Below are 24,256 nucleotides of genomic sequence, written 5' to 3' on the forward strand. Positions count from 1 at the left end.
TGATAATAATTTGAGTTAGGCATTCCAGCAGTAACTGAGAATATGCGCTGCACCACCTTCAGTTGATCCTCCTCCTTGTGCCGCGCAGCCCATGCACATATGTCCATACATGCCACCATTGTAGGACAGGGACGTAGGAGATTTAAAATAAAAGTCGGGAGAGTGAAAATTCCCCATTGACTTCTATTGTAGAAAATGCAATTTCAGGCAGGAGACAGCTAAAATAAAGCTATTTTGGGCTTGAAAATCGGTAGTGTCCCGCCTGGTCTATTGGCATGTATGATATGTCCAGTGTTTTTGTTCCTCAAATGCTCTCTCTCCTGTAACTGCGATTCTTATTCAGTTGCCCATTGTTGTAGCCATCTGTGGGAGACAATAGAGCCTGCAGTGAACGGACTACATCTCCCGTGAGTCCTCCGCGCGTGACGTCATGGCGCCGCGGCGCGCCTGGAGGGGGCGTGGCCAGGGCAGGAGGGTTGCACCGGGCGGTCTGTGGGGCCGGGCTCAGCTGAACATGGCGGAGTGGGAGAGCTTGGAGCTGGTGGCGGAGCATGAGCGCATCCTGCGGGAGATCGAGAGCACCGAGGCGGCCTGCATTGGACCCACGCTGAGGTGAGGGCACGGAGGGGCCCCCGGGGGCAGGGTGGGAGGCCTGGGGCTGACCCTGGGGGTGGGAGAGGATCAGAGAGGTGTGAGTGCACAGGTATGAGAGCAGCAGGCTGCACAGGGCAGGTATGCGGGGAACCAGAGGCAAGTGCACCTCAGAGGGAGGCCAATGGCAAAGGGCAGCTAGGACCTGACAACAAAGAGAAACGAGGAGTCCAGACATTAATTCCAGAGGTAAATAGAGTCAGGCAGGCAAGACTGGGCAAGTAAGAGCCACTGAGGCGAGGAGGGCATGTGCACATTACAGGTGAATTAGAACCACTGATATTACTAATGTGTAGCAAATGTCCAGAGGGCCGGTGCATTAGAGCAAGACAGGCTTTCTATGACAGGCTGTCCTTAACAGAGTGTTACAGGAGCCAACAATACATGTACAGGGCTGCATGGCAGGCTGACAAATGGTGACACTGGTAGAGTGTCACAAGTTAGATTGACACTGGTAGAGTGTCAGAAGTTAGGCTGACACTGGTAGAGTGTCACAAGTTAGGCTGACACTGGTAGTGTGTCAGAAATTAGGCTGACACTGGTAGAGTGTCACAAGTTAGATTGACACTGGTAGAGTGTCAGAAATTAGGCTGACACTGGTAGAGTGTCACAAGGGTAGAGTGTCACAAGTTAGGCTGACACTGGTAGTGTGTCACAAATTAGGCTGACACTGGTAGAGTGTCAGAAGTTAGGCTGACACTGGTAGAGTGTCAGAAGTTAGGCTGACACTGGTAGAGTGTCACAAGTTAGGCTGACACTGGTAGAGTGTCAGAAGTTAGGCTGACACTGGTAGAGTGTCAGAAGTTAGGCTGACACTGGTAGAGTGTCACAAGTTAGGCTGACACTGGTAGAGTGTCAGAAGTACGATTGACACTGGTAGAGTGTGAGAAGTACGATTGACACTGGTAGAGTGTCAGAAGTACGATTGACACTGGTAGAGTGTCAGAAGTACGATTGACACTGGTAGAGTGTCAGAAGTACGATTGACACTGGTAGAGTGTCAGAAGTACGATTGACACTGGTAGAGTGTCACAAGTACGATTGACACTGGTAGAGTGTCACAAGTTAGGCTGACCAGGGCAGAGTGCCTCGGGACATGCTGACCTGGGCAGGGTGCCTCGGGACATGCTGACCTGGGCAGGGTGCCTCGGGACATGCTGACCTGGGCAGGGTGCCTCGGGACATGCTGACCTGGGCAGGGTGCCTCGGGACATGCTGACCTGGGCAGGGTGCCTCGGGACATGCTGACCTGGGCAGGGTGCCTCGGGACATGCTGACCTGGGCAGGGTGCCTCGGGACATGCTGACCTGGGCAGGGTGCCTCGGGACATGCTGACCTTGGCAGGGTGCCTCGGGACAGGCTGACCTTGGCAGGGTGCCTCGGGACAGGCTGACCTTGGCAGGGTGCCTCGGGACAGGCTGACCTTGGCAGGGTGCCTCGGGACCGGCCGACCTGGGCAGGGTGCCTCGGGACCGGCCGACCTGGGCAGGGTGCCTCGGGACCGGCCGACCCGGGCAGGGTGCCTCGGGGGCAGGCCGACCCGGGCAGGGTGCCTCGGGGGCAGGCCGACCCGGGCAGGGTGCCTCGGGGCAGGCCGACCCGGGCAGGGTGCCTCGGGGCAGGCCGACCCGGGCAGGGTGCCTCGGGGGCAGGCCGACCCGGGCAGGGTGCCTCGGGGGCAGGCCGACCCGGGCAGGGTGCCTCTGGGGCAGGCCGACCCGGGCAGGGTGCCTCTGGGGCAGGCCGACCCGGGCAGGGTGCCTCTGGGGCAGGCCGACCCGGGCAGGGTGCCTCTGGGGCAGGCCGACCCGGGCAGGGTGCCTCTGGGGCAGGCCGACCCGGGCAGGGTGCCTCTGGGGCAGGCCGACCCGGGCAGGGTGCCTCTGGGGCAGGCCGACCCGGGCAGGGTGCCTCTGGGGCAGGCCGACCCGGGCAGGGTGCCTCGGGGGCAGGCCGACTCGGGCAGAGTGCCTCGGGGCAGGCCGACTCGGGCAGAGTGCCTCGGGGCAGGCCGACTCGGGCAGTGTGCCTCGGGGCAGGCCGACCCGGGCAGAGTGCCTCGGGGCAGGCCGACCCGGGCAGAGTGCCTCGGGGCAGCCCGTAGACACTGGTAGAGTGTCACAAGTATGATTGACACTGGTAGAGTGTCACAAGTTAGGCTGACCAGGGCAGAGTGCCTCGGGACATGCTGACCTGGGCAGGGTGCCTCGGGACATGCTGACCTGGGCAGGGTGCCTCGGGACATGCTGACCTGGGCAGGGTGCCTCGGGACATGCTGACCTGGGCAGGGTGCCTCGGGACATGCTGAACTGGGCAGGGTGCCTCGGGACAGGCTGACCCGGGCAGGGTGCCTCGGGACAGGCCGACCCGGGCAGGGTGCCTCGGGACAGGCCGACCCGGGCAGGGTGCCTCGGGGCAGGCCGACCCGGGCAGAGTGCCTCGGGGCAGGCCGACCCGGGCAGAGTGCCTCGGGGCAGGCCGACCCGGGCAGAGTGCCTCGGGGCAGGCCGACCCGGGCAGAGTGCCTCGGGGCAGGCCGACCCGGGCAGAGTGCCTCGGGGCAGGCCGACCCGGGCAGAGTGCCTCGGGGCAGGCCGACCCGGGCAGAGTGCCTCGGGGCAGGCCGACCCGGGCAGAGTGCCTCGGGGCAGGCCGACCCGGGCAGTGTGCCTCGGGGCAGGCCGACCCGGGCAGAGTGCCTCTGGACAAGCAGCCGGTCGCTGGTAAAGTCCCTCTGGACAGGCAGCCGGTCGCAGGTAGAGTACCTCAGGGCAACTTGTCGCAGGTAGAGTGCCCCAGGACAGGCTGTCGCAGGCATAGTGCCTCGAGAACAGGCTGTTGCTGGTAAAGTTTCTGTGACAGTTTGAAAGTGGTAACAAAGTAGCTCAGCTCTTTTGCTGGCTAAGTATCTCAGGACAGGCTGAAGCTACTAGTGCTCCTGAGACTAGGCAGAAACTAACTGGTAAAGTGCCTTAGGTTAAGTTGATGGTTGGAGAAGTGCACCTCAAGACTTAGCAGTGCTGGGAGAGCGCTGTGGGACAGGCTGTTGCTGGTGTAGCACTGTGGGACAGGCTGTTGCTGGTGTAGCACTGTGGGACAGGCTGTTGCTGGTGTAGCGCTGTGGAACAGGCTGTTGCTGGTGTAGCGCTGTGGGACAGGCTGTTTCTGGTGGAGCGCTGTGGGACAGGCTGTTGCTGGTGTAGCGCTGTGGGACAGTTTGTTGCTGGTGTAGCGCTGTGGGACAGTTTGTTGCTGGTGTAGCGCTGTGGGACAGGCTGTTGCAGCGCTGTGGGGCAGGCTGTTGCTGGTGTAGCGCTGTGGGGCAGGCTGTTGCTGGTGTAGCGCTGTGGGGCAGGCTGTTGCTGGTGTAGCGCTGGGGGACAGGCTGTTGCTGGTGTAGCGCTGGGGGACAGGCTGTTGCTGGTGTAGCGCTGTGGGACAGGCTGTTGCTGGTGTAGCACTGTGGGACAGGCTGTTGCTGGTGTAGCACTGCGGGACAGGCTGTTGCTGGTGTAGCGCTGCGGGACAGGCTGTTGCTGGTGTAGCGCTGCGGGACAGGCTGTTGCTGGTGTAGCGCTGCGGGACAGGCTGTTGCTGGTGTAGCGCTGCGGGACAGGCTGTTGCTGGTGTAGCGCTGCGGGACAGGCTGTTGCTGGTGTAGCGCTGCGGGACAGGCTGTTGCTGGTGTAGCGCTGCGGGACAGGCTGTTGCTGGTGTAGCGCTGCGGGACAGGCTGTTGCTGGTGTAGCGCTGCGGGACAGGCTGTTGCTGGTGTAGCGCTGCGGGACAGGCTGTTGCTGGTGTAGCGCTGCGGGACAGGCTGTTGCTGGTGTAGCGCTGTGGGACATGCATCGTTTACTAGAGCTCCACAGGTTAGTTGAGAAGAGCTCTGGCTGATGATCCTACAACACTGCATCTCAGCCTGGCGCTGGTGGAGTACCGATTGCCAGGCTTTTGGAGTGCCTTTAGCCAGGTGGATGCTGGTGGACTGTCACAAGCCATGCAGTGTAGCGCCATTGGTCTGGCTGGTCCTGAGGGAGCATTACACGTCAGACTAGCAGTGAAGATCCACAGGCCCTGCTGGCTCTGATGGGGTCCCACTGGACAGAGTGGCTCTGGCTGAACTCCATGACTCAGGATGGCGCTGGTAGAGTGCTACTGACTAGGCTGACATTCGCAGAACACCCCAGGTTAGTCTGACTCTGTCTGAGTGATTCTGGATGGTAGAGAGATTCATGATGACATGAAACACGTAGAAAGCAACAGGACAGGCTGTAATGGGTGTAGAGGCTCACAACAAGCTGCAATGGGCATAGCCCCAAGCACAGGCTGGCTAGAGTAGAGAAGAGCCACAGGGCTGGCTGAAACCAGTAGAGTTCAGAGGTGCAGGTTAACACAAATGGAGTGCAACAGGACATGCTGACTCACGTGGAGCGCCATTAAACAGGCTGCCATGCCTAAAGTGCCTACGTAAGAGCTGACATGGATAGGGAGCCATGAGAAGAGCACCTGGGACAGGATCACACAGAGTGGTAAATGACAGTGACACCAATAGAGTATTGATGTGGTTAGGTTGCCTCAAAGCACATTCATACAGGTAGGATAACCGAACAAACAGGTAGTTAAAGCACAATGTGAGGCGAGTGATACGAGTAAAGCAGCACATGACCGGTTGATGTGTAAATCATGAATCAAAAAGGGGGGGACTAGGAACCAGATTAAGGTCCAGTACACGTGCTCCTCACTTTAATTGCCCCGTCTAATCAGTGTGGGTACTTGTCCCTCTCGCGGGGCCCGTGGGGCATTGCAGAGCCGGCCCCACGAGGATCAAAACGCCCGATGATGAAGCATGACACCCACAAGGGTGTGTGAGGGCAACACTTCCAAATAAGGAAGATTCCCCCCTCCTCTGGAACCATATATTCCAACCACGCCTTTTCTTTAACGTTTTCTATTCCCTCTCCACATAGAAACAAGAACCCACACTGATTAGACAGGTTGATGTGTAAGTCACCACTGGTCAAGCTCTCCGGACTAGAGTGCCACAAGGCAGGATGATAAATGTAGGGCACCGGAAAACAGGCAATGCTAGTAGAATGATCCATGGATAGGTGCCATGGGGCAGGCTTGTCCAGGGAGAGTCCACTGTGCAGGTTTATATATGCAAAGTGCCACAGGACACTCCTATTCTGTGGCAGATAGGGAGCCATAGAATAGACTTACCTGGGTAGTCTGACAAACAGATCCACTTATCACAGTAAATGCACTAGCACACATTTTAAAGCTGTTCACAAAAGTGACATGCACTCACTGACGCTACTTGTTCTATTACATCTTCAAGTTTCTTTATTTGATCTGAGGTTGCTTTCCAATGTTTAAGTGGTACATTATGCTGTGACATCACTTCTGTACGGGAGAAGTTGAGCGCTCGAGAGGAGATGGGAAGCGTGAAATATATGGCAGAATTGCGGATACTGTGAGTCGCAGCCCTGAGGAGCTAGTTTATGTTCACACGTTTTAAAGAGACAAGCAGCCTATAAACCGTTTCAACCCAGTAGTGTTGCTTGACTTCCTACTGAGATGGCCATCGCTATGTGTATGCATGTATTGTCCTTCTTTTATTACTTTAATTTTAGCCTGGAAGGATTTTCTGTACATTGCTGTATTGTAGAGGAACCTGGATTCGTTTTGATTTACATTTTGTTACATTGGTCCATGCCCCTGCTGAGAGACCACGTCCTCTCTGTTCTTTTGCTTGATCTGGACAGCTGTCAGTTCTGTTGGGTGATGGAACCAGGTATATTGTCCAGTTGCTGAGCATTTTGTCTGAATAACCTTTATAATTTGTGTGAAGTATCTTAACACAAGCCTTTCTCTAATTGGCATATATATGTCAATGTCTGATTACCATTTTTGAGGTTACTGGACTTCTGATTGGTGGGACCTCAGCTTATTTATACTTGGTTGTTTATTCTTGTAGCTGTGGTTTTCTTCTCTTAGGTGCATTATCTGTGCTAGTTTTTTGTTGTTTACGCAAATAATAATTCTATTCAGGCCTTTGTATGAAATGTAAGATATCACTGTACAAACAGGGATGTTTAAGATCTTTGTGGTAAGAATCATCAGGTTGCTGTAACACTGCTGCAGAACAAAAGTGTTTTCAAATCTTTAGAAGGGTTTCTATGCTTCTCCACCACCCCCCCTCCCCAAAAAAAGCTTTGCATTAAATGTGATCAGAAATATCCACAAATAAATATCTATCAGTAGTAAAACCCGGTAACGGCCGCCCTTCTTTCATGTTCTTCCAGACTAGCTGCTCTTTAGATCGCTCACATCTTCCATCACTTTTACAAATGTCACACTCCACACATTTCTCTGAATTCACATGTCACTTTTCTAGTTTATTTTATACTTGGTTCATAATCTGTGCAGAGCTTTTTACATGCTTTTAATGTTCATGGAGTAGATATAAATATATCGTTGGGTATATAATAAAACTACCCAAGAGGCTGCATAAAACATATACTATATGCTAAAAACGAATCCGTGCTCAGCATGAAGCCTGCCGCGCGACCTCGGTGCTTCATAAGTGCAACCTTTTTACTCACAACGATAACACAATTGTACCAGCTAGAAGTTCCAAAGAGATCGAATTTGGTAAAAGTTGAAGGTCCCAAGTGATCTGGTGAATAGATAACCAATGCTAATAAGTATCTAGTTTTGACAGATGTATTATTTTAAATGGTGGAGATCAATACAAAGGCTCAAATAAATTGTGGTCGTCTTGAAGAAGGATGGTGCCCCAGGTGGAGAGGTGGAATGCTCGGTGGACCTCTTTATAGAGTTTACTAGATTTAAATCTTAAGCATTTCTTGCTTGTAGTTCTGTAAATCATTCCATCATTTGTCCTTGCTATTTGCTTATCTTTATGATAATATTGTCTGTGTGTCGTAGTTAATAGTTTCACCAGTGCGAGTCATGTTAACATTCATTATAGTCTTTTGGAAGCTAAACACCATGTATTCCCACAGTAAGTACATCCTTACTGGCTGTCTTTGGAACACTTTCCATTGCAGGGTCTTCCATCTGCTCAACACGTTGCACTGCTTCATGAGATGCCAGTGCTCCATAGTATTAAGAATTATGTAAAGGCGATCTGGGAGTGCCAACCGTAGAGCAAATACTGACACATCAGTGCCACCAAATGGTGATTTCTGTATGGGCCTGTTACCTGTTCGTTACTTTTGGAATGTGATGAGTGATCAAGGCTGGGGCCCCTTATGGTGCTAACCGTGGCTCTTAACTACCTTCCGTCCGCCGCAAGGTATTTGATGGTATTTAAAATGTGTTCATAGAATCCCATGCTGCTCAGAAATTTTTATGACTTAAATGACTTTAATCAGTGTAAGGGTTTAGGTCTTGATTTTTGGAACTCTTACCCCGTTGCAGCCAATATTTTGGTTATCAGATTGATCAATACAGACCAATCTGCTGTCAAACCATGTTGATGCCTTTCAAGCAGTAGCTCCTCTGGGGCATTGGCTCCAATGCTTTGGAAACAATACACAGTCCACCATATAAAAACTGTACCACTGGCCAGGGGATACTACACCATGTAAGAGTAAAATTGTTTTTTCAGATGTATGTGTTCTTATGAACTTTTCAAATAACATCACAAATATAAATGTAAAATTTACTGTATCCACACTAGTTACTAAAACACCACAGTCGTTGTATTCTTGTTTTTACAGTGTATTGTATCCTATGCTAGTTGTAGAATTTGTCCCATAATTCTTCACTCTGACCTTTTAAAATGCAAAGCTTTATTACAGACTGCAGCTGTATAATTCAGGTCCATTTTGTGGCACATACACATTCCAATGCTTCCCTTCTGCTATGTACCTCTAATTGTACATAAATTGGTCATATAGTACCTAGCCATGTTGCAGGGTGCAGTACAACATATGTGGCTACAAGATGTACCATGGTATCTCCTTTTGCCACATATGGTACTGCACCCTGCAGAAGATATTGTAAACCACCCTACCCATAATGCATTGCATGCAAGACATTACCACGAGTGAATTCAAATAACGATGTCCATATATACAATTAGTAGCTTTGAAATGTGACAAAATAATTATTATATTAATTCTGGATTAGGTTGTACTCTGTGTGCAGCTGATGAAGGGACATTTATAGAAGGTCTCATGTGAATGTGAGATGTGCCAGCCTTGCTTAGGACAAGTGTCCTACCTGAAGCCCTTTAAGAAAATAGTGCTCCGAGGCAGTAATAAAAACCTAGGGAGTAACAACACATGTAACCGGGAGTGTTCTCTTGGCAGGTTACAAGAAGAGATAAGGCGGTACTAAGGAGGGACTACTAAGCCTATTGACCAATGAAAGGCCACCATTTACAAAGGACAGACAGAAGCCAATTAAAAAGATGGGCGGAAAGTGGGGGGAGCTTTATGCCCATATCCTGAATCAACCATGTCTAGGAAGAGACAGCACAAGCGCTGCCTAGGCGCGACCTGAAAACGTCTCAAATTCTTTGATGTTGCTCTGTCTTGATAAGGAGTTATGGCTTCAGTCCCTTGGGGCAAGTTGTTTTTCTGATATCTGTTTAAACCTGTCTGTGCCCTTCAACACAATCATGTTCTCTTGTTCTACGTTTGCTAAACTGGAAGGGAATAGTGGAACTTTACTTTGAGTTTGTTTAGTTGTCTCCTTCTAGGATAATTAATCCCAAAGCTATGTCCATGAGTTTCAATAACCTCCGTTTCGCCTCAGGTGACACAGAAATGTGGTATTGCCCCCTATTTAAACTTTGTTGTTAGAGAGTATTCACCAATGCATAATGTGAAGTGTAGGCGGTGCATTGGTTGCACACACACTTGCTTCCCTCTGCCGGGGCCAGCTTTTTCGACTGCCTGCCCAAACACCCCCGCACTTTCCAGCAGTTAGTGTATAAAAGTGTCTTAATCAGCTCTATTGAACTATCATTTTGAACTGTAATGAATTTTTTACTTCTTGATTTTTTTCTTAACGGTTTTAAACAATGATGTTTTAAGAATTTTGTAATATTTATTGCAATGGTTTTAATTAACTATGCAAAATAAAATAAACTGCAAACTTCATCAATGATGCAGAACAGGTTGAAGGTAAATACTTTTATGTGGATCAAATGATTAGGTGATGCTCTTGTGACCCAAGCTTGGATGTGGGTAAGAGAGTGGGATACCCATTAAGTAATAAAGTTCATATTTTTTTAATGCAGAATTTACACAACCGTGTACTGCTGATGGATCACCGCCCAAGTGCTCTGTGTAATCTGAATGTGTTGTACCATCTCAGGGTACTGGCGAGTCTACTCTTGCTGGTTTTGGTATAAGCCCTGTAGTCATTGCTCTGCCCATCTGTATTGTCACTTCTAGTTTATGGGAACAACCAACACAATTGTTCCATTTTGATGCAGAGAATCCTGCATTTGCTAGTCGTGGCTTCTCGGATCTTGAAATATCTTTTGCTCCAGAATACGACTCCCACTGCTATCTACCAATCTGTTTCTGTGTGAGTATGCATTTACACACTTGAAAGCATTATAGGGATTTTACCCTCAGTACTTGTGGACCAATAAACCTTCTATGAGTAGGGCACTATTCACTTACCCTGCCCAGAATGAAACATTGTGTACTCTGCTCACTGTCATATATTGCAAAAACGCACCAAGAACCCATTTTTCCCATTTCATTTTCTTCTTAATTTTCCCTCTTCTCATTGTGTATTCTTAAGCGCAATTCTTACTTCACCCTTTGTTTTGGCGGAGTGGGAATCAAGTCCTTATTAAATAGTTGCTGACAACTTTGCTTTTGAAACCTCCTGGGGTAGAACTTCCTTGTAGTCCTTATATAATCTGCTTGTAAGTTACTCGTGGGTCGAAAGTCACTCCTTGGAGGGTTGGTTTAGACTCAAAAAGCATTAGCATGCATGTCTCTGTGCAAAGTATACAGGGGATTTGCACATGTAGTAAGCATTGCATAGAGAGACTCCTGAGGCTGAATCTCCCTTCTTCTCCCTCCAGAATGGAAGGAAGCAATGCCTGGCCAAGACTCACGCTTACAAAGTTGGGTGCCTTTGTAGGTTGTAGTTAGAAGAGGAAGACACCCTAAAGAAGACTTTTCCACGAGCCACTGGTAGCTGTCCTGCTACCTGTACGTAGCTCCTGTGTACAGTCCAGTTTACTAAATTTGAAGCTTTTGCTTGGATGAATTAATATATGTATACCAACATTGAAATGTGTGCATTTGAGACAATAATGTGTGGATTTTTAGACCTTATAAGCTTGTTTGGAGAAAAATTGTTGAATTGCCAAAATATACTTGAAGCTGCTATTTAAGTGATAAATCACATGGCACTGGGTGAGACGTATTACCAGTGTTATTACCTTTGTGCCAGGGGTTGCAGCAATGGCTGCTATGTATTGTCCATGGAAAGGAATACCACATTGGCAAAACTTTTTTTACATTGCTTTTGCCATCCTTGCCTGATGCACTGAACTGATCGTTGCTGGCAACCCTACACTGAGGTGACCACTTCCAGTACTCTTGCATAGGGCGACCACTAATGTAAACTTATTTGAAGTCATTATCACAACGTTAATAATATTAGCAGCCCGCAACGAGTTTCATTGAGCATAAGTAGCTCTTACAATAGAAGAGGTTGGATACCCCTGCCTTAGAGCTATGAAGGATGAATAGGTGTACAATTTTTGTCCCTTGCTTTTGAAACACACCTACACCAACTTTTCCCAGTGCACCTCCCTCAAGGCTGCTTCAGCACACCCTTGACTCTGACCATTGTTTTTAAATTATATTGAATGTCAGATGGAGATTACACAGGTATTGATTTTAACTTTTGAAAAATATCCACTCCCCCGACTGCCTACAATCATTTGTAGCTGCCTTACTGCCTATACCGAACTCCCAGGTACTGCTCCAAGCAGCGGGCCTCGGGTTTGCTGGTTACAATCAACGCAGCTTGTGAATTGACTGTTTGGATGCCCATAAGACTGAAAAGGTAGTCTTCTATTGCTAGTGGTTATTGTGATCCGAGGGTTATCCGGCTCTGAGGGGCAAGTTAGGATTGTGTGTCTTGCAGGCCATCTTAAAAACAATTCAAAGGGAGTCAATGTCTTTTATCTAGAACAAAAGTGGTATTAAAAAAAAGTACATTACACTATGGAATAATCAAATGCATGATCAGCAAAGCAGCATGAAGACCCAGATCCTTTAGTTTGTGTGCTTTACTTTAGTTTATGGATGGTCCGAGGCCGTGTTCTGCTTCTGGGTCTGAATCTGTCCACTCCTCAGATGACCCTTGTACCACTTTTGGAGGAGGACCTCAATGACCTCTACACCGGATCTGGGAGTCAGGGTGTGATCATGATGACACATTCCTCATCTGTAGTCTCTTTTGCTCAAAATGATGTACATCTCCTCGACTGGACCACAGTCTAGGAACTAATGGATGGGAGACTTGTGATGCATTGACTCCTCAACTTAGTTCTAGGTTAGTTTTGATGCCCCCGGTGCTGTATTATGGGCTCCCCATTGTTTGAAAGTGACCCCTTAACTTGCCTAGCATAATTACAGAAAGCAGAACGGGCTTCAGTTTCAATTCATCCTCATAAAGGGGTATCCAGAACAAACTGGGTCTTATTCAGTGCTCGCAACCAATACTTATTATCTTGAAAATATTACTTTGTTTGCAGTTCAGAGTACAAAAATTCAAGCTGACAGTGGCAAAAGCGCTACAAACGTCTTGTATCTGATGAGTGAAATCTGTGAAGTGGGTTCTGGAGATTGTTTAACCTTCTGATTTCTGTGGTTCAGATGCACAAGTCTGGAAAGTTACTGCCTGCGCTCCTTCAGCCAAGTCAACCCTTTGGGGACTCTGTTTGCTGGACAGAAGATCCTGCAAGGCTGAGCTCTTCCCTGCTTCGAGCCCTTGTAAGGCTGTGACTTCCCACTCTGTTTGTACCAGGAGTTTAAGACCCTGCAGGGCTCTCCTACTAATGCATAAGAGCCTGCAACAAGAAACATTGTATAGTCAGTATGTGCTTAGGTAAAAGGGGATCTGTCGTCTGTAGCCCCCTCCTAAAGTCAGCGCCTCCCGCCCCTTTCCTCACCTGCTCAGGTGAGTTTAAGGATAGACTTTGGTCTCAGCTCTGATCATGCCTGCACGCATGAAAATTGCCCATACTAGGCCAAGAGTTCAACCGCTTGCAGCAGGCTACATGCATGTGCATCAGATGACTGAAAGTAGGGGTTCATAATTGCGTGTTAGACACACCCGCCATGGATAGCAGCATCAATGTGCGAGACCTTTACATAGTACTTACTGGAGACACCGGAGTGGCCTGCATTTCCAACTTAAGTGGGCAGGTCCTTTTTCCAAGTGCCTAGCAACTCCATTGTCTCTTATATCTTAGTTGTACACTATGTCAAAAATGAGACATGGCGTCGCAGTGAGTGACACTACAGTTGTAGAATCCTATACAAATGTCTCCATTTCAGGGTGCTCCATGATGAAAATTGGTGGGAGTCTTTATGAATAATTCATAGGATTCAGACTTACTATTGTTTCGCACTGAAACGCGGAGAGACTTAAGAGAATTGTAAGTGAAGATGTTTAATTCAACTAGGGTCTTGACACATAGCTAAAGAGTTGGGTGGGTGTCTTGCTTCGTGCCAGGGCCGGACTGAGGACCAAAACCGGCCCTGGCAAAGTGCTCGGCCGGCCCCCTGGGGTTGCGACCGAGCTCTTTGCCGGGGCCGGTTTTCGGCCGATTTTGCTACAGGGCCGATTTTGCAGATATGCTGCAAAAACGGCCCTGTAACAAAAACGGCCTCCAGGGCCCAAAAAACGGCCCCCACCCTTGCGGTGCACCGGGGGATTGCTCGGTGCCCGCAACGGCCAGTCCGGGCCTACTTCGTGCTAGTATACCCCCACCGTATGTGCTCCAGTGTATGTGTTCAGATCCTGCTTCCATGCAGCTTTAGAAGCCATTTTCAGCTCCCTTCATGCCTGCTGCCATGGAGCCCACTGTCCGCTCCATGTCTGCGTGTGGGTTGGAGAGGTCTGCCACCATCCTCCTTTTCTGCTTGTGGATGGAGGTCCCTGTTCATCCCCCTCCCTGTCTTGTGTGCTGACAGCAAGGCATTCATTAATCCCACATCATGCTGGCATTCAACCCACTCCCATCCACCTCAGCCATCATTGGACGTGCGAGTGCGTCACTGTCTACGTATTTATATCTAGAGAGAGATGCAGGTAGGCTGCTTTGTCCGGATTGGACAGCTACTTCCAAACATAAACGTGTTCCTTGTTATTCACCTCATTTGTCTACGGACGTCAATCAGCGGAACCTAGAAAAAGATTAATTTTGTTCTTCTACTACCTCATGATCGTTTTTCTTAGCAACCTCTATAGTTTGAACAACTGTCCAGCATATTCTATATTACATTTTCTTCTATTGTCACATATATTTATCCCTCAAATATCTGTTTCATTAAAACAATATTACTACTTCTTAATAATTTCCTGTTGAATACAATCACTGAAAACTAGAACATTTAGAACAGTCTAAAGATGTCACAAAGGAACTCTGTACTTAAAAAAAAAAAAAAAAGATCCCACCCGAAAATCGAACAGAAAATAATTATGATAAAAATAACACAATTCATACATGTTCACTCAGGCCAACATTTTAGTGTTCTTAAATTCCATCCTTGTATCTGCTTAATAAACTGCTTACAAAATGCCAATTTTAATTAAATTACGAGATATCTTACTGCATTAATGTCTGTGCCATTTTGGCCCACTAGATGTTGTCTTATGGGCTTTATACAGGCGGAAAAATATTTCACATTAATTATTGTTAAGGCATTTGTCTTTGGTTGTACTATGGCAGGGCTCTCCAAAGTATTACCCAGAGTTGCGGGTTGCTCACCAGCATCCTTGGAGCAGCTCTTGGGGGTGAAACCAAGCCCAGTACCCCATCAGGGAGTCTGTGTATAGTAAAGAATACACCACTACTCTTCTCAAGACCCTTCGTGTGACAGACAGCCAACCCAATGGCATGGCCTCATGATAACAATCAAACACACAGCGTTTTCCAATGGGGTCTTCCACATGACCACCTGTCTCCACTCCCAATATAGGTAAGTCACAAGGAAGTTTGCCAGTTGAAGGCACTGCTCTGTCAGTCGCACCATGTGTGTGAACATAGGGCTGTGAAAGAAGAGTGCCAGCAGTAACCAGTGCTGCCCACCAAAGTGTAGGATTGTGGAACCAGAGTGGAAATGTGTTTGTTGGGTGCATGATACTGTCTCAATTGTCTGTTCATGGCATAAGTGTCCATCACTTAACAATGGTCATTCTTTACATTTTGGGCATTCTTGGTCTCGTTGTGGCATTCTGGTAGCCACCATTGACTCATTAAATGCATGACTGGCCTACCTTTAACTATCGTTGACATAAATGTGGCCGCGTCTCGCATAATAATGACCTGGAGTAATAATATGGTGGGCACCCTGGCCATTATGATGTCCAGCCATGGCACATTGGTAGCCCTGATGTAATGGTGAGCATATACAGCATCTTTGGTGTTAAGGAGCTTATTCAAGCGTGTGATTGGCATTAGCGTGTGATTGGCCTTAGCAGGTACGCTGCTCCGACTGCCCTATCTCAACCTTGCCTTTTATTTGTGTTAATTATCAAAATAAATAAAAGGCATTGTCATTGACAATAGCTTAAACTCTCTCAAATACGAGGCCTATTGCATTGCAAATGCTTTTTAAGTTCTATTTTACTGCCACTTACTTCGTTCCTTCAAAGTACTGCCCTTCCACACCTTTTTTGTCCGACGCAGCTTCTGCTGTTTGAGCGGAGGGAAGGCGGAACTATCCCTCCATGCTGCACTTCCGACCTGGTTAGCGGGCTAGTCTCTCCCAGGGGTGTGTGTATTAATACAAATGACTAGTTGGACGTCCAGCGGGCGCACCTGAGGCAAGCCCGCCTCAGCCCATCCGCGTCCGACTGGGCCAGGGACCCTATTACTTCTAGGCCTGAACCTGAGACTAAGGGTAAGCTTTACATGACATTGTTTCTGCTATCACTGCGACCACTGCCCAATAATGTCTGTAAGGTCATTGGCCCTGGGGCTGGTTCATTGACCGGCAGAGGTTGTAAGCTTGCCTGCTCTACTTCCCCTAATGAAGGGAGCTCATATGTGGCCGAACTCAATTCTCTAAAGAATGTAGGTCTTGAGGGCCTTCGTGATGTAAAGCTGCTGTTCATTGCCTCCCTACAAAAACTTTTCATTTTTTTCAGTTTGAATTGTCACTCACTTTCTAAACAACAACAACATGTATACTATTGTCTTTGTGATTGCAAACCTGATGGTCTGTTTCTCACTGAGACCTGGCTTCATGCAGGTTCAGCGCTGGATATTATTGCCGCCCTGCCAGTTAACTTTGTTATGGTTAAAATAGATGGACAACATAAACTTGGTGGAGGAATTGCTATTATTTTTGACAAGGAGTACACTTGCACAATTGACGAGCTTCTGATTCCTGATTGTGAAGCTCTGACATTTACATTTATACAGACGCCCAAATGTACATTCTTTGGGGCGCTGATTTATCGCTCCCTGGATACCCTGGAAATGGTGGACCACCTTACCTGACCATTTGGCCCTCCATATTTTGCATATGTCTAATTTTACTCTGCTCGGGGACCTCAATCTCTATCTTGAGAACCAGGATAATATTCGCACTAGATCTTTCCTCGATGACTTGGGCGTTCTTGAACTGACGTTGCACCACACCTCACCTACGCACATGGCGGAGTACCTCCTAGATCCTATTTTTTCTAATATTAAGAATTTACTGACAGACACCCCCCCTCCTCCTGCACCCCCCATCCCTTTCGACTCTGTTGGTAGGACCATATTGGTGTACCATTTAAGATTAGGGTGGCCTCCTCTCTTTTTTCCATCACATGGCCTTCCCTGGAATTTAAAACTAGGAACTCGTCTAAGCTGAACATTGGAACAGGTGATAAATAGCTACTCAGCACAAATCCCATTCTCCTACCACATCTTGATTCAGATCAAACTATGATCCATGATTGGCTGGAGGAGGCGATTGATACCACGCTTCCTATGTCCACTAAATGTGTGGCTCGAACCTATCCTTCCGCCCCTTGGTTCTCCGAATCATCACTTACATCCGAAAAGAAACACTGCAAGGTGCTGGAAAGATGCTGGCGAAAGTCATACGCTGCTGAGGCTAAATTAGAATATAGAGAATCACTTACAGCTTACCATTTTTTATGTTTGATTATATTTTATTGGTTTATGTAGACAGTTGGTTGATACACAGATATACAATACCAATATAAAAGGATAGGGAGTATTTCACGTACATTTGCACATAAAAGAGGTACAACGAGGTAATACAATGGCAGCACTCATCAGAACAGTTGCTATGTGTATCAGGTCTCATATTAGAAAGGCTATGACAACGTTTATAGATAACCTAACTGCAACGGGTGTAATAGCATTCTGTACGTGTGGCAATGCAACCTTTGGGATCACTTACAGCTTACCATGTTTATTGTAAGTCTGACTGTGCTTCTTATTATACAGCCAAGATCACTGAGGCCCAGAACTGCCAGAAGACCCTTTTCAAAGTAGTGAAAGAACTTTAAGATGTCAGTGGCTATTTAGAATTTGTATAGTTGGGACAGCTTGCGCATGGAGACCCTTCGGGTAGCTGCACACATTACAAGTTGCTAATATTAATACATGGGCATTTAAAGCAGGAAACTGCACATGCAAGTACACTTGATGAAAATGATACGCTGATGTTTGGGGACTGTGTATTTCCTAAAAATGAAAAACTGATATTCTATAGCCCAAAAATGTTTTCACAGAAAATGATTTTCTTCTGCACAATTGAGTTTGGTTGACCAAAATGGAGAGGAGTATTTGATAGAAAAACATGTGAATTTTCAGAAAATGATACATTGACGAAGACAAAGGTTGAAATTCGAAAACACATTTCAGGTAATAGATGAATGATAATTTAAACTGAGTTTGAGAAGCCTATTGCTGGGGTTATGTCCCTTATAACAGAAGGCATGTGATGCTTTGGCTGTAATTTGATTAGTCATGTGGAGTCCCTTAATATTTATTAGGTTTTTCTAAGGCTTCTGCTGGTAACCTCGCTCGCCTGAAATGCTTGGATGGTCATTACTGATAATCGTGCTTCACCTCCTTTTTGTTGCCCCCGAGTTTCATTTCGAATTTCTGACCTTTTGCTGCAACTAACTTGGAGTATATGTGGCTGGCAGCTTAAGTTGCTTGGTCGGCACCATAGTATAGTGGTTCTAATGCCTTCCTAACATGATGGTGAAATGGTTTTATCCTCGCCTCATGAAGCACTGTCAGGCCCTGATGAACACTATGAAACCTGCTACTCGAGCATTATGAAACCTGCTACTCGAGCACTATGAAACCTGCTACTCGAGCATCATGAAACCTGCTACTCGAGCATTATGAAACCTGCTACTCGAGCATTATGAAACCTGCTACTCGAGCATTATGAAACCTGCTACTCGAGCATTATGAAACCTGCTACTCGAGCATTATGAAACCTGCTACTCGAGCACTATGAAACCTGCTACTCGAGCACTATAAAACCTGCTACTCGAGCATTATGAAACCTGCTACTCGAGCACTATGAAACCTGCTACTCGAGCATTATGAAACCTGCTACTCGAGCATTATGAAACCTGCTACTCGAGCACTATGAAACCTGCTACTCGAGCACTATGAAACCTGCTACTCGAGCATTATGAAACCTGCTACTCGAGCATTATGAAACCTGCTACTCGAGCATTATGAAACCTGCTACTGCTACTCGAGCATTATGAAACCTGCTACTGCTACTCGAGCATTATGAAACCTGCTACTGCTACTCGAGCATTATGAAACCTGCTACTCGAGCATTACTCGAGCATTATGAAACCTGCTACTCGAGCACTATGAAACCTGCTACTCGAGCATTATGAAACCTGCTACTCGAGCATTATGAAACCTGCTACTCGAGCACTATGAAACCTGCTACTCGAGCACTATGAAACCTGCTACTCGAGCATTATGAAACCTGCTACTCGAGCATTATGAAACCTGCTACTCGAGCATTATGAAACCTGCTACTGCTACTCGAGCATTATGAAACCTGCTACTGCTACTCGAGCATTATGAAACCTGCTACTGCTACTCGAGCATTATGAAACCTGCTACTCGAGCATTATGAAACCTGCTACTCGAGCATTATGAAACCTGCTACTCGAGCACTATGAAACCTGCTACTCGAGCACTATGAAACCTGCTACTCGAGCATTATGAAACCTGCTACTCGAGCATTATGAAACCTGCTACTCGAGCATTATGAAACCTGCTACTCGAGCATTATGAAACCTGCTACTCGAGCACTATGAAACCTGCTACTCGAGCACTATGAAACCTGCTGCCCCGCCCACCCGCGCACTTGGCCTTAAATGGCGACCGTGCGACGCAGGTGAGTGTGACCCACTTGTGGGACACCCCCGCGCCGCACGGCCACCAGCTGCTGTGTGTGCCCCTGCCCGCCCTCTGCCTCGCTACTGCCTCGTTTTGCCGGCTGCCGGCTGCCCCTGCAGTAGGATTGTTTTTGCCTAACATTTGTGCCTGTATTTTTTTCTCGCCTTAAGACTCCGTGCATTTCTTTTTTTCCTCCGCATTTGCCTGTTTTGACTAATTGTTGTGCTTGTCTACTCTCTCCGTGTTCCTGGTATCTTTCCCCCTCTCACCCCCTGTTTTGTTGCTGATTTGCGCCTGTTTTGTTTCCCTTCGTGCTTCCCGCCGCCGCCCTCCACCCTCCCTTCCCGCCACCGCCGCGTGGCCACGCCCCTTTCTTCTTCTGTATCCCTCCCCGCTCCCGCCTCCCAGCTGCCCCGCCCACCCGCGCACTTCGCCTTAAATGGCGACCGTGCGAACGCGCAGCGGTCACGCGCAGCGGGCGCGCCGATTGTGCGCCGAAGGCGCGCCAAAGGTAAGCCCGTCTGCGCCCGTCCGCGCCTGGACCGCGCCCAGTGCCAGGACCCCTGGCCCCCACCGACGGAAGCCGACCCGACGAACCTACAGCGCCGCCGACCTCAACGGACTCAACACCGGCCGCATCCTAGGATGTCACCAAGCCGCCCCGAAGCACACCCACGGACCCTTCAGCTGCCACGCCTGCAAGTTCACCTGCATCCGGACCTTCCCTGCACCCGCCAAGCCGAACTCCAGCAGCACCCACCTCAAGTGCATCCTGCTCAACACCCGTTCCGTCCACAGACACGCCGTAGAACTCTGGAACCTGCTTGACACCACCGTCCCCGACGTTGCCTTCATCACCGAGACCTGGATGAACGCCTCCTCAGCCCCAGACATCGCCATCGCCATCCCAGAGGGCTACAAGATCACCCGGAGGGACCGCGACAACCAGACCGGAGGAGGCATCGCCATCATCCACAGAGACACCATCCGAATCACTACCAACACCGACGACACCCTCACCACCGCTGAACACCTGCACTTCCAGATCCACACCAACCCGACCACCACCCTCAGAGGCACCCTGATCTACCGACCCCCGGGACCACGCACACGATTCAGCGAGGACATCGCCGACTTCGTCAGCCCGCACGCTCTCCCCTCCGCCGACTACATCCTCCTGGGGGACCTCAACTTCCACCTGGAGAACAACAACGACCGCAACACCATCTGCCTGCTCGACAACCTCGACAACCTCGGACTCAAGCAACTGGTGACCACCCCCACCCACCTCGCCGGACACACACTCGACGCCGTCTTCTCATCCAGCAAAGACGTCACCTTCAGCCACACCACAGAACTCCACTGGACGGACCACAGCTGCGTCCACTTCACCTTCAAAAGAACGACGATCCACCACCACCAGCAACAGGTCGCTCGAAGATGCTGGAACAAGATCACAGCCGACCAGCTCACCGCCTCCCTGAGCCAGCACCCTCCCGCCAACTCAGCGAACCCCAGCCAGGCCGCCGACAACCTCACGAAATGGATCAACGACTGCGCGGACGAACTCGCCCCTCTGAGAACCCCACCCAGCAGATCCTGCAGCAGGAAAACACCATGGTTCACCGACGAACTCAAGAGCTCCAAGAAGAACTGCCGAGCCCTCGAGAAAGCCTGGAGAAGGGAACCAACGACTGACAACATGACCGCCCTCAAGCTCGCCACCCGGAAGCACCACCAACTGATCCGCGCCACCAAGAAAAATGCATACAAGGACCGGCTGGACAACAACGCACACAACTGCAAGGAACTCTTCAACATCGTGAAAGAGCTATCCAACCCCAACGCCGGAAACAATGACATCACCCCGTCGCAAGAACTCTGCAACTCCCTCGCGTCCTTCTTCCACAACAAGATCACGGACATACACAACAGCTTCAACAACCAACCAACGCAAGCCACAACCGCAACGACGCCACCCACCACCACCCTCCGCACCTGGTCCCCGATCAGCACCGAAGACACCATCCGCACGATGAACTCCATCCATTCCGGATCTCCGACTGACCCCTGCCCTCACCACGTCTTCAACAAGGCCGACGCTGCCATCGCACCCCACCTACGGGACATCATCAACACCTCCTTCGACTCCGCCACCTTCCCTGAGAGTTGGAAGCACGCCGAACTCAGCGCTCTCCTCAAGAAACCCACAGCAGACCCCACCGACCTCAAGAACTACCGTCCCATCTCGCTCCTCCCGTTCCCGGCCAAAGTCATCGAGAAGACCGTCAACAAACAGCTGGCCGCCTTCCTCGAGACGAATGGATCCCTCGACCCCTCGCAGTCCGGCTTCCGAGCGAACCACAGCACCGAGACCGCCCTCATCGCCGCCACCGACGACCTTCGAACTCTGATGGACAACGGAGAAACAGCGGCCCTCATCCTCCTGGACCTCTCCGCGGCTTTCGACACTGTCTGCCACCGCACCCTAGTACAGCGCCTCAGCAACATCGGAATCCAGGAGAAGGCACTGGAATGGATCACCTCCTTCCTCGACGGAAGAACACAAAGAGTCCGCCTACCACCGTACAAGTCAGAGGCCTCCAAAGTCATCTGCGGCGTCCCACAAGGATCCTCACTGAGCCCCACCCTCTTCAACATCTACATGAGCCCCCTCGCGGCCATCGCACGCCAACACAACCTCAACATAATCTCCTACGCCGACGACACCCAGCTGATCCTCTCCCTGACCAACGACCCCGCCACCGCCAGAGCCAACCTGCACGAAGGGATGAGAGACGTAGCCGAATGGATGACGACCAGCCGCCTGAAACTGAACTCAGACAAGACGGAGGTCCTCATCCTGGGCTCCACGCCCTCCGCCTGGGACGACTCCTGGTGGCCCCCCGCCCTGGGCGCCGCACCCAAACCGACGGACCACGCACGCAACCTGGGCTTCATCCTGGACTCCTCCCTCTCCATGACCAGACAAGTCAACGCCGTCTCCTCGTCATGCTTCAACATCCTGCGCATGCTACGTAAGATCTTCCGGTGGATCCCCACCGAGACGAGGAAGACGGTCACCCAAGCCCTCGTCACCAGCCGACTGGACTACGGGAACGCCCTCTACGCCGGAACCACGGCCAAACTCCAGAAGAGACTCCAGCGGATCCAGAACGCCTCGGCGAGACTCATCCTCGACATCCCCCGACGCAGCCACATCTCCGGACACCTGAGAGACCTGCACTGGCTCCCGGTCAACAAGAGAATCACCTTCCGTCTCCTCACCCACGCGCACAAAGCCCTACACGACCAAGGCCCGAGCTACCTCAACAACCGGATCAACTTCTACACTCCCAAGCGCCTCCTCAGATCAACCAACCACGCCCTCGCCGCCGTCCCCCGCATCCGAAGAGAGACAACAGGAGGAAGGTCCTTCTCCTACCTGGCCGCCAAGACCTGGAACTCACTTCCCATCAATCTGCGCCTGACCCAAGACCACCTCTCCTTCAGGAAGAAGCTCAAGACTTGGCTGTTCGAGCAGTAGCGGCACCCCCCCCTCCCAGCGCCTTGAGACCCTACGGGTGAGTAGTGCGCTTTACAAATGACCTGATTGATTGATTGCTACTCGAGCATTATGAAACCTGCTACTCGAGCATTATGAAACCTGCTACTCGAGCACTATGAAACCTGCTACTCGAGCATTATGAAACCTGCTACTCGAGCACTATGAAACCTGCTACTCGAGCATTATGAAACCTGCTACTCGAGCATTATGAAACCTGCTACTCGAGCACTATGAAACCTGCTACTCGAGCACTATGAAACCTGCTACTCGAGCATTATGAAACCTGCTACTCGAGCATTATGAAACCTGCTACTCGAGCACTATGAAACCTGCTGCTCGAGCATTATGAAACCTGCTACTCGAGCATTATGAAACCTGCTACTCGAGCATTATGAAACCTGCTACTCGAGCACTATGAAACCTGCTACTCGAGCACTATGAAACCTGCTACTCGAGCACTATGAAACCTGCTACTCGAGCACTATGAAACCTGCTACTCGAGCATTATGAAACCTGCTACTCGAGCACTATGAAACCTGCTACTCGAGCATTATGAAACCTGCTACTCAAGCATTATGAAACCTGCTACTCGAGCATTATGAAACCTGCTACTGCTACTCGAGCATTATGAAACCTGCTACTGCTACTCGAGCATTATGAAACCTGCTACTCGAGCATTATGAAACCTGCTACTCGAGCAATATGAAACCTGCTACTCGAGCATTATGAAACCTGCTACTCGAGCACTATGAAACCTGCTACTGCTACTCGAGCATTATGAAACCTGCTACTGCTACTCGAGCATTATGAAACCTGCTACTCGAGCATTATGAAACCTGCTACTCGAGCAATATGAAACCTGCTACTCGAGCATTATGAAACCTGCTACTCGAGCACTATGAAACCTGCTACTCGAGCATTATGAAACCTGCTACTCGAGCATTATGAAATCTGCTACTCGAGCATTATGAAACCTGCTACTCGAGCATTATGAAACCTGCTACTCGAGCACTATGAAACCTGCTACTCGAGCATTATGAAACCTGCTACTCGAGCATTATGAAACCTGCTACTCGAGCATTATGAAACCTGCTACTCGAGCACTATGAAACCTGCTACTCGAGCATTATGAAACCTGCTACTGCTACTCGAGCATTATGAAACCTGCTACTCGAGCACTATGAAACCTGCTACTCGTGCACTATGAAACCTGCTACTCGAGCACTATGAAACCTGCTACTCGAGCATTATGAAACCTGCTACTCGAGCATTATGAAACCTGCTACTCGAGCATTATGAAACCTGCTACTCGAGCACTATGAAACCTGCTACTCGAGCATTATGAAACCTGCTACTCGAGCACTATGAAACCTGCTACTCGA

General features: G+C 49.5%; 1 protein-coding gene across 2 annotated transcripts in view; it reads left to right on the forward strand.

Annotated features, from left to right (window-relative positions):
• The first annotated feature begins 478 nt into the window (after window positions 1-478).
• Window positions 479-24,256, forward strand: part of EXOC6B (exocyst complex component 6B) — a 1,580,787-nt gene continuing 1,557,009 nt past the window's right edge. Inside the window, exon 1 of one of the 2 annotated variants that reach the window (XM_078674493.1) lies at window positions 479-612. In XM_078674493.1, the coding sequence (XP_078530619.1) occupies window positions 515-612 (98 nt within the window). In that variant the 5' untranslated portion in view covers window positions 479-514. The remainder of the gene's footprint in view (window positions 613-24,256) is intronic. The other variant, XM_078674492.1, reaches the window with a different exon arrangement.

The sequence above is a fragment of the Lissotriton helveticus genome, chromosome 2_1, assembly GCF_964261635.1.
Source record: "Lissotriton helveticus chromosome 2_1, aLisHel1.1, whole genome shotgun sequence".
Taxonomy (NCBI): Eukaryota; Metazoa; Chordata; class Amphibia; order Caudata; family Salamandridae; genus Lissotriton; species Lissotriton helveticus.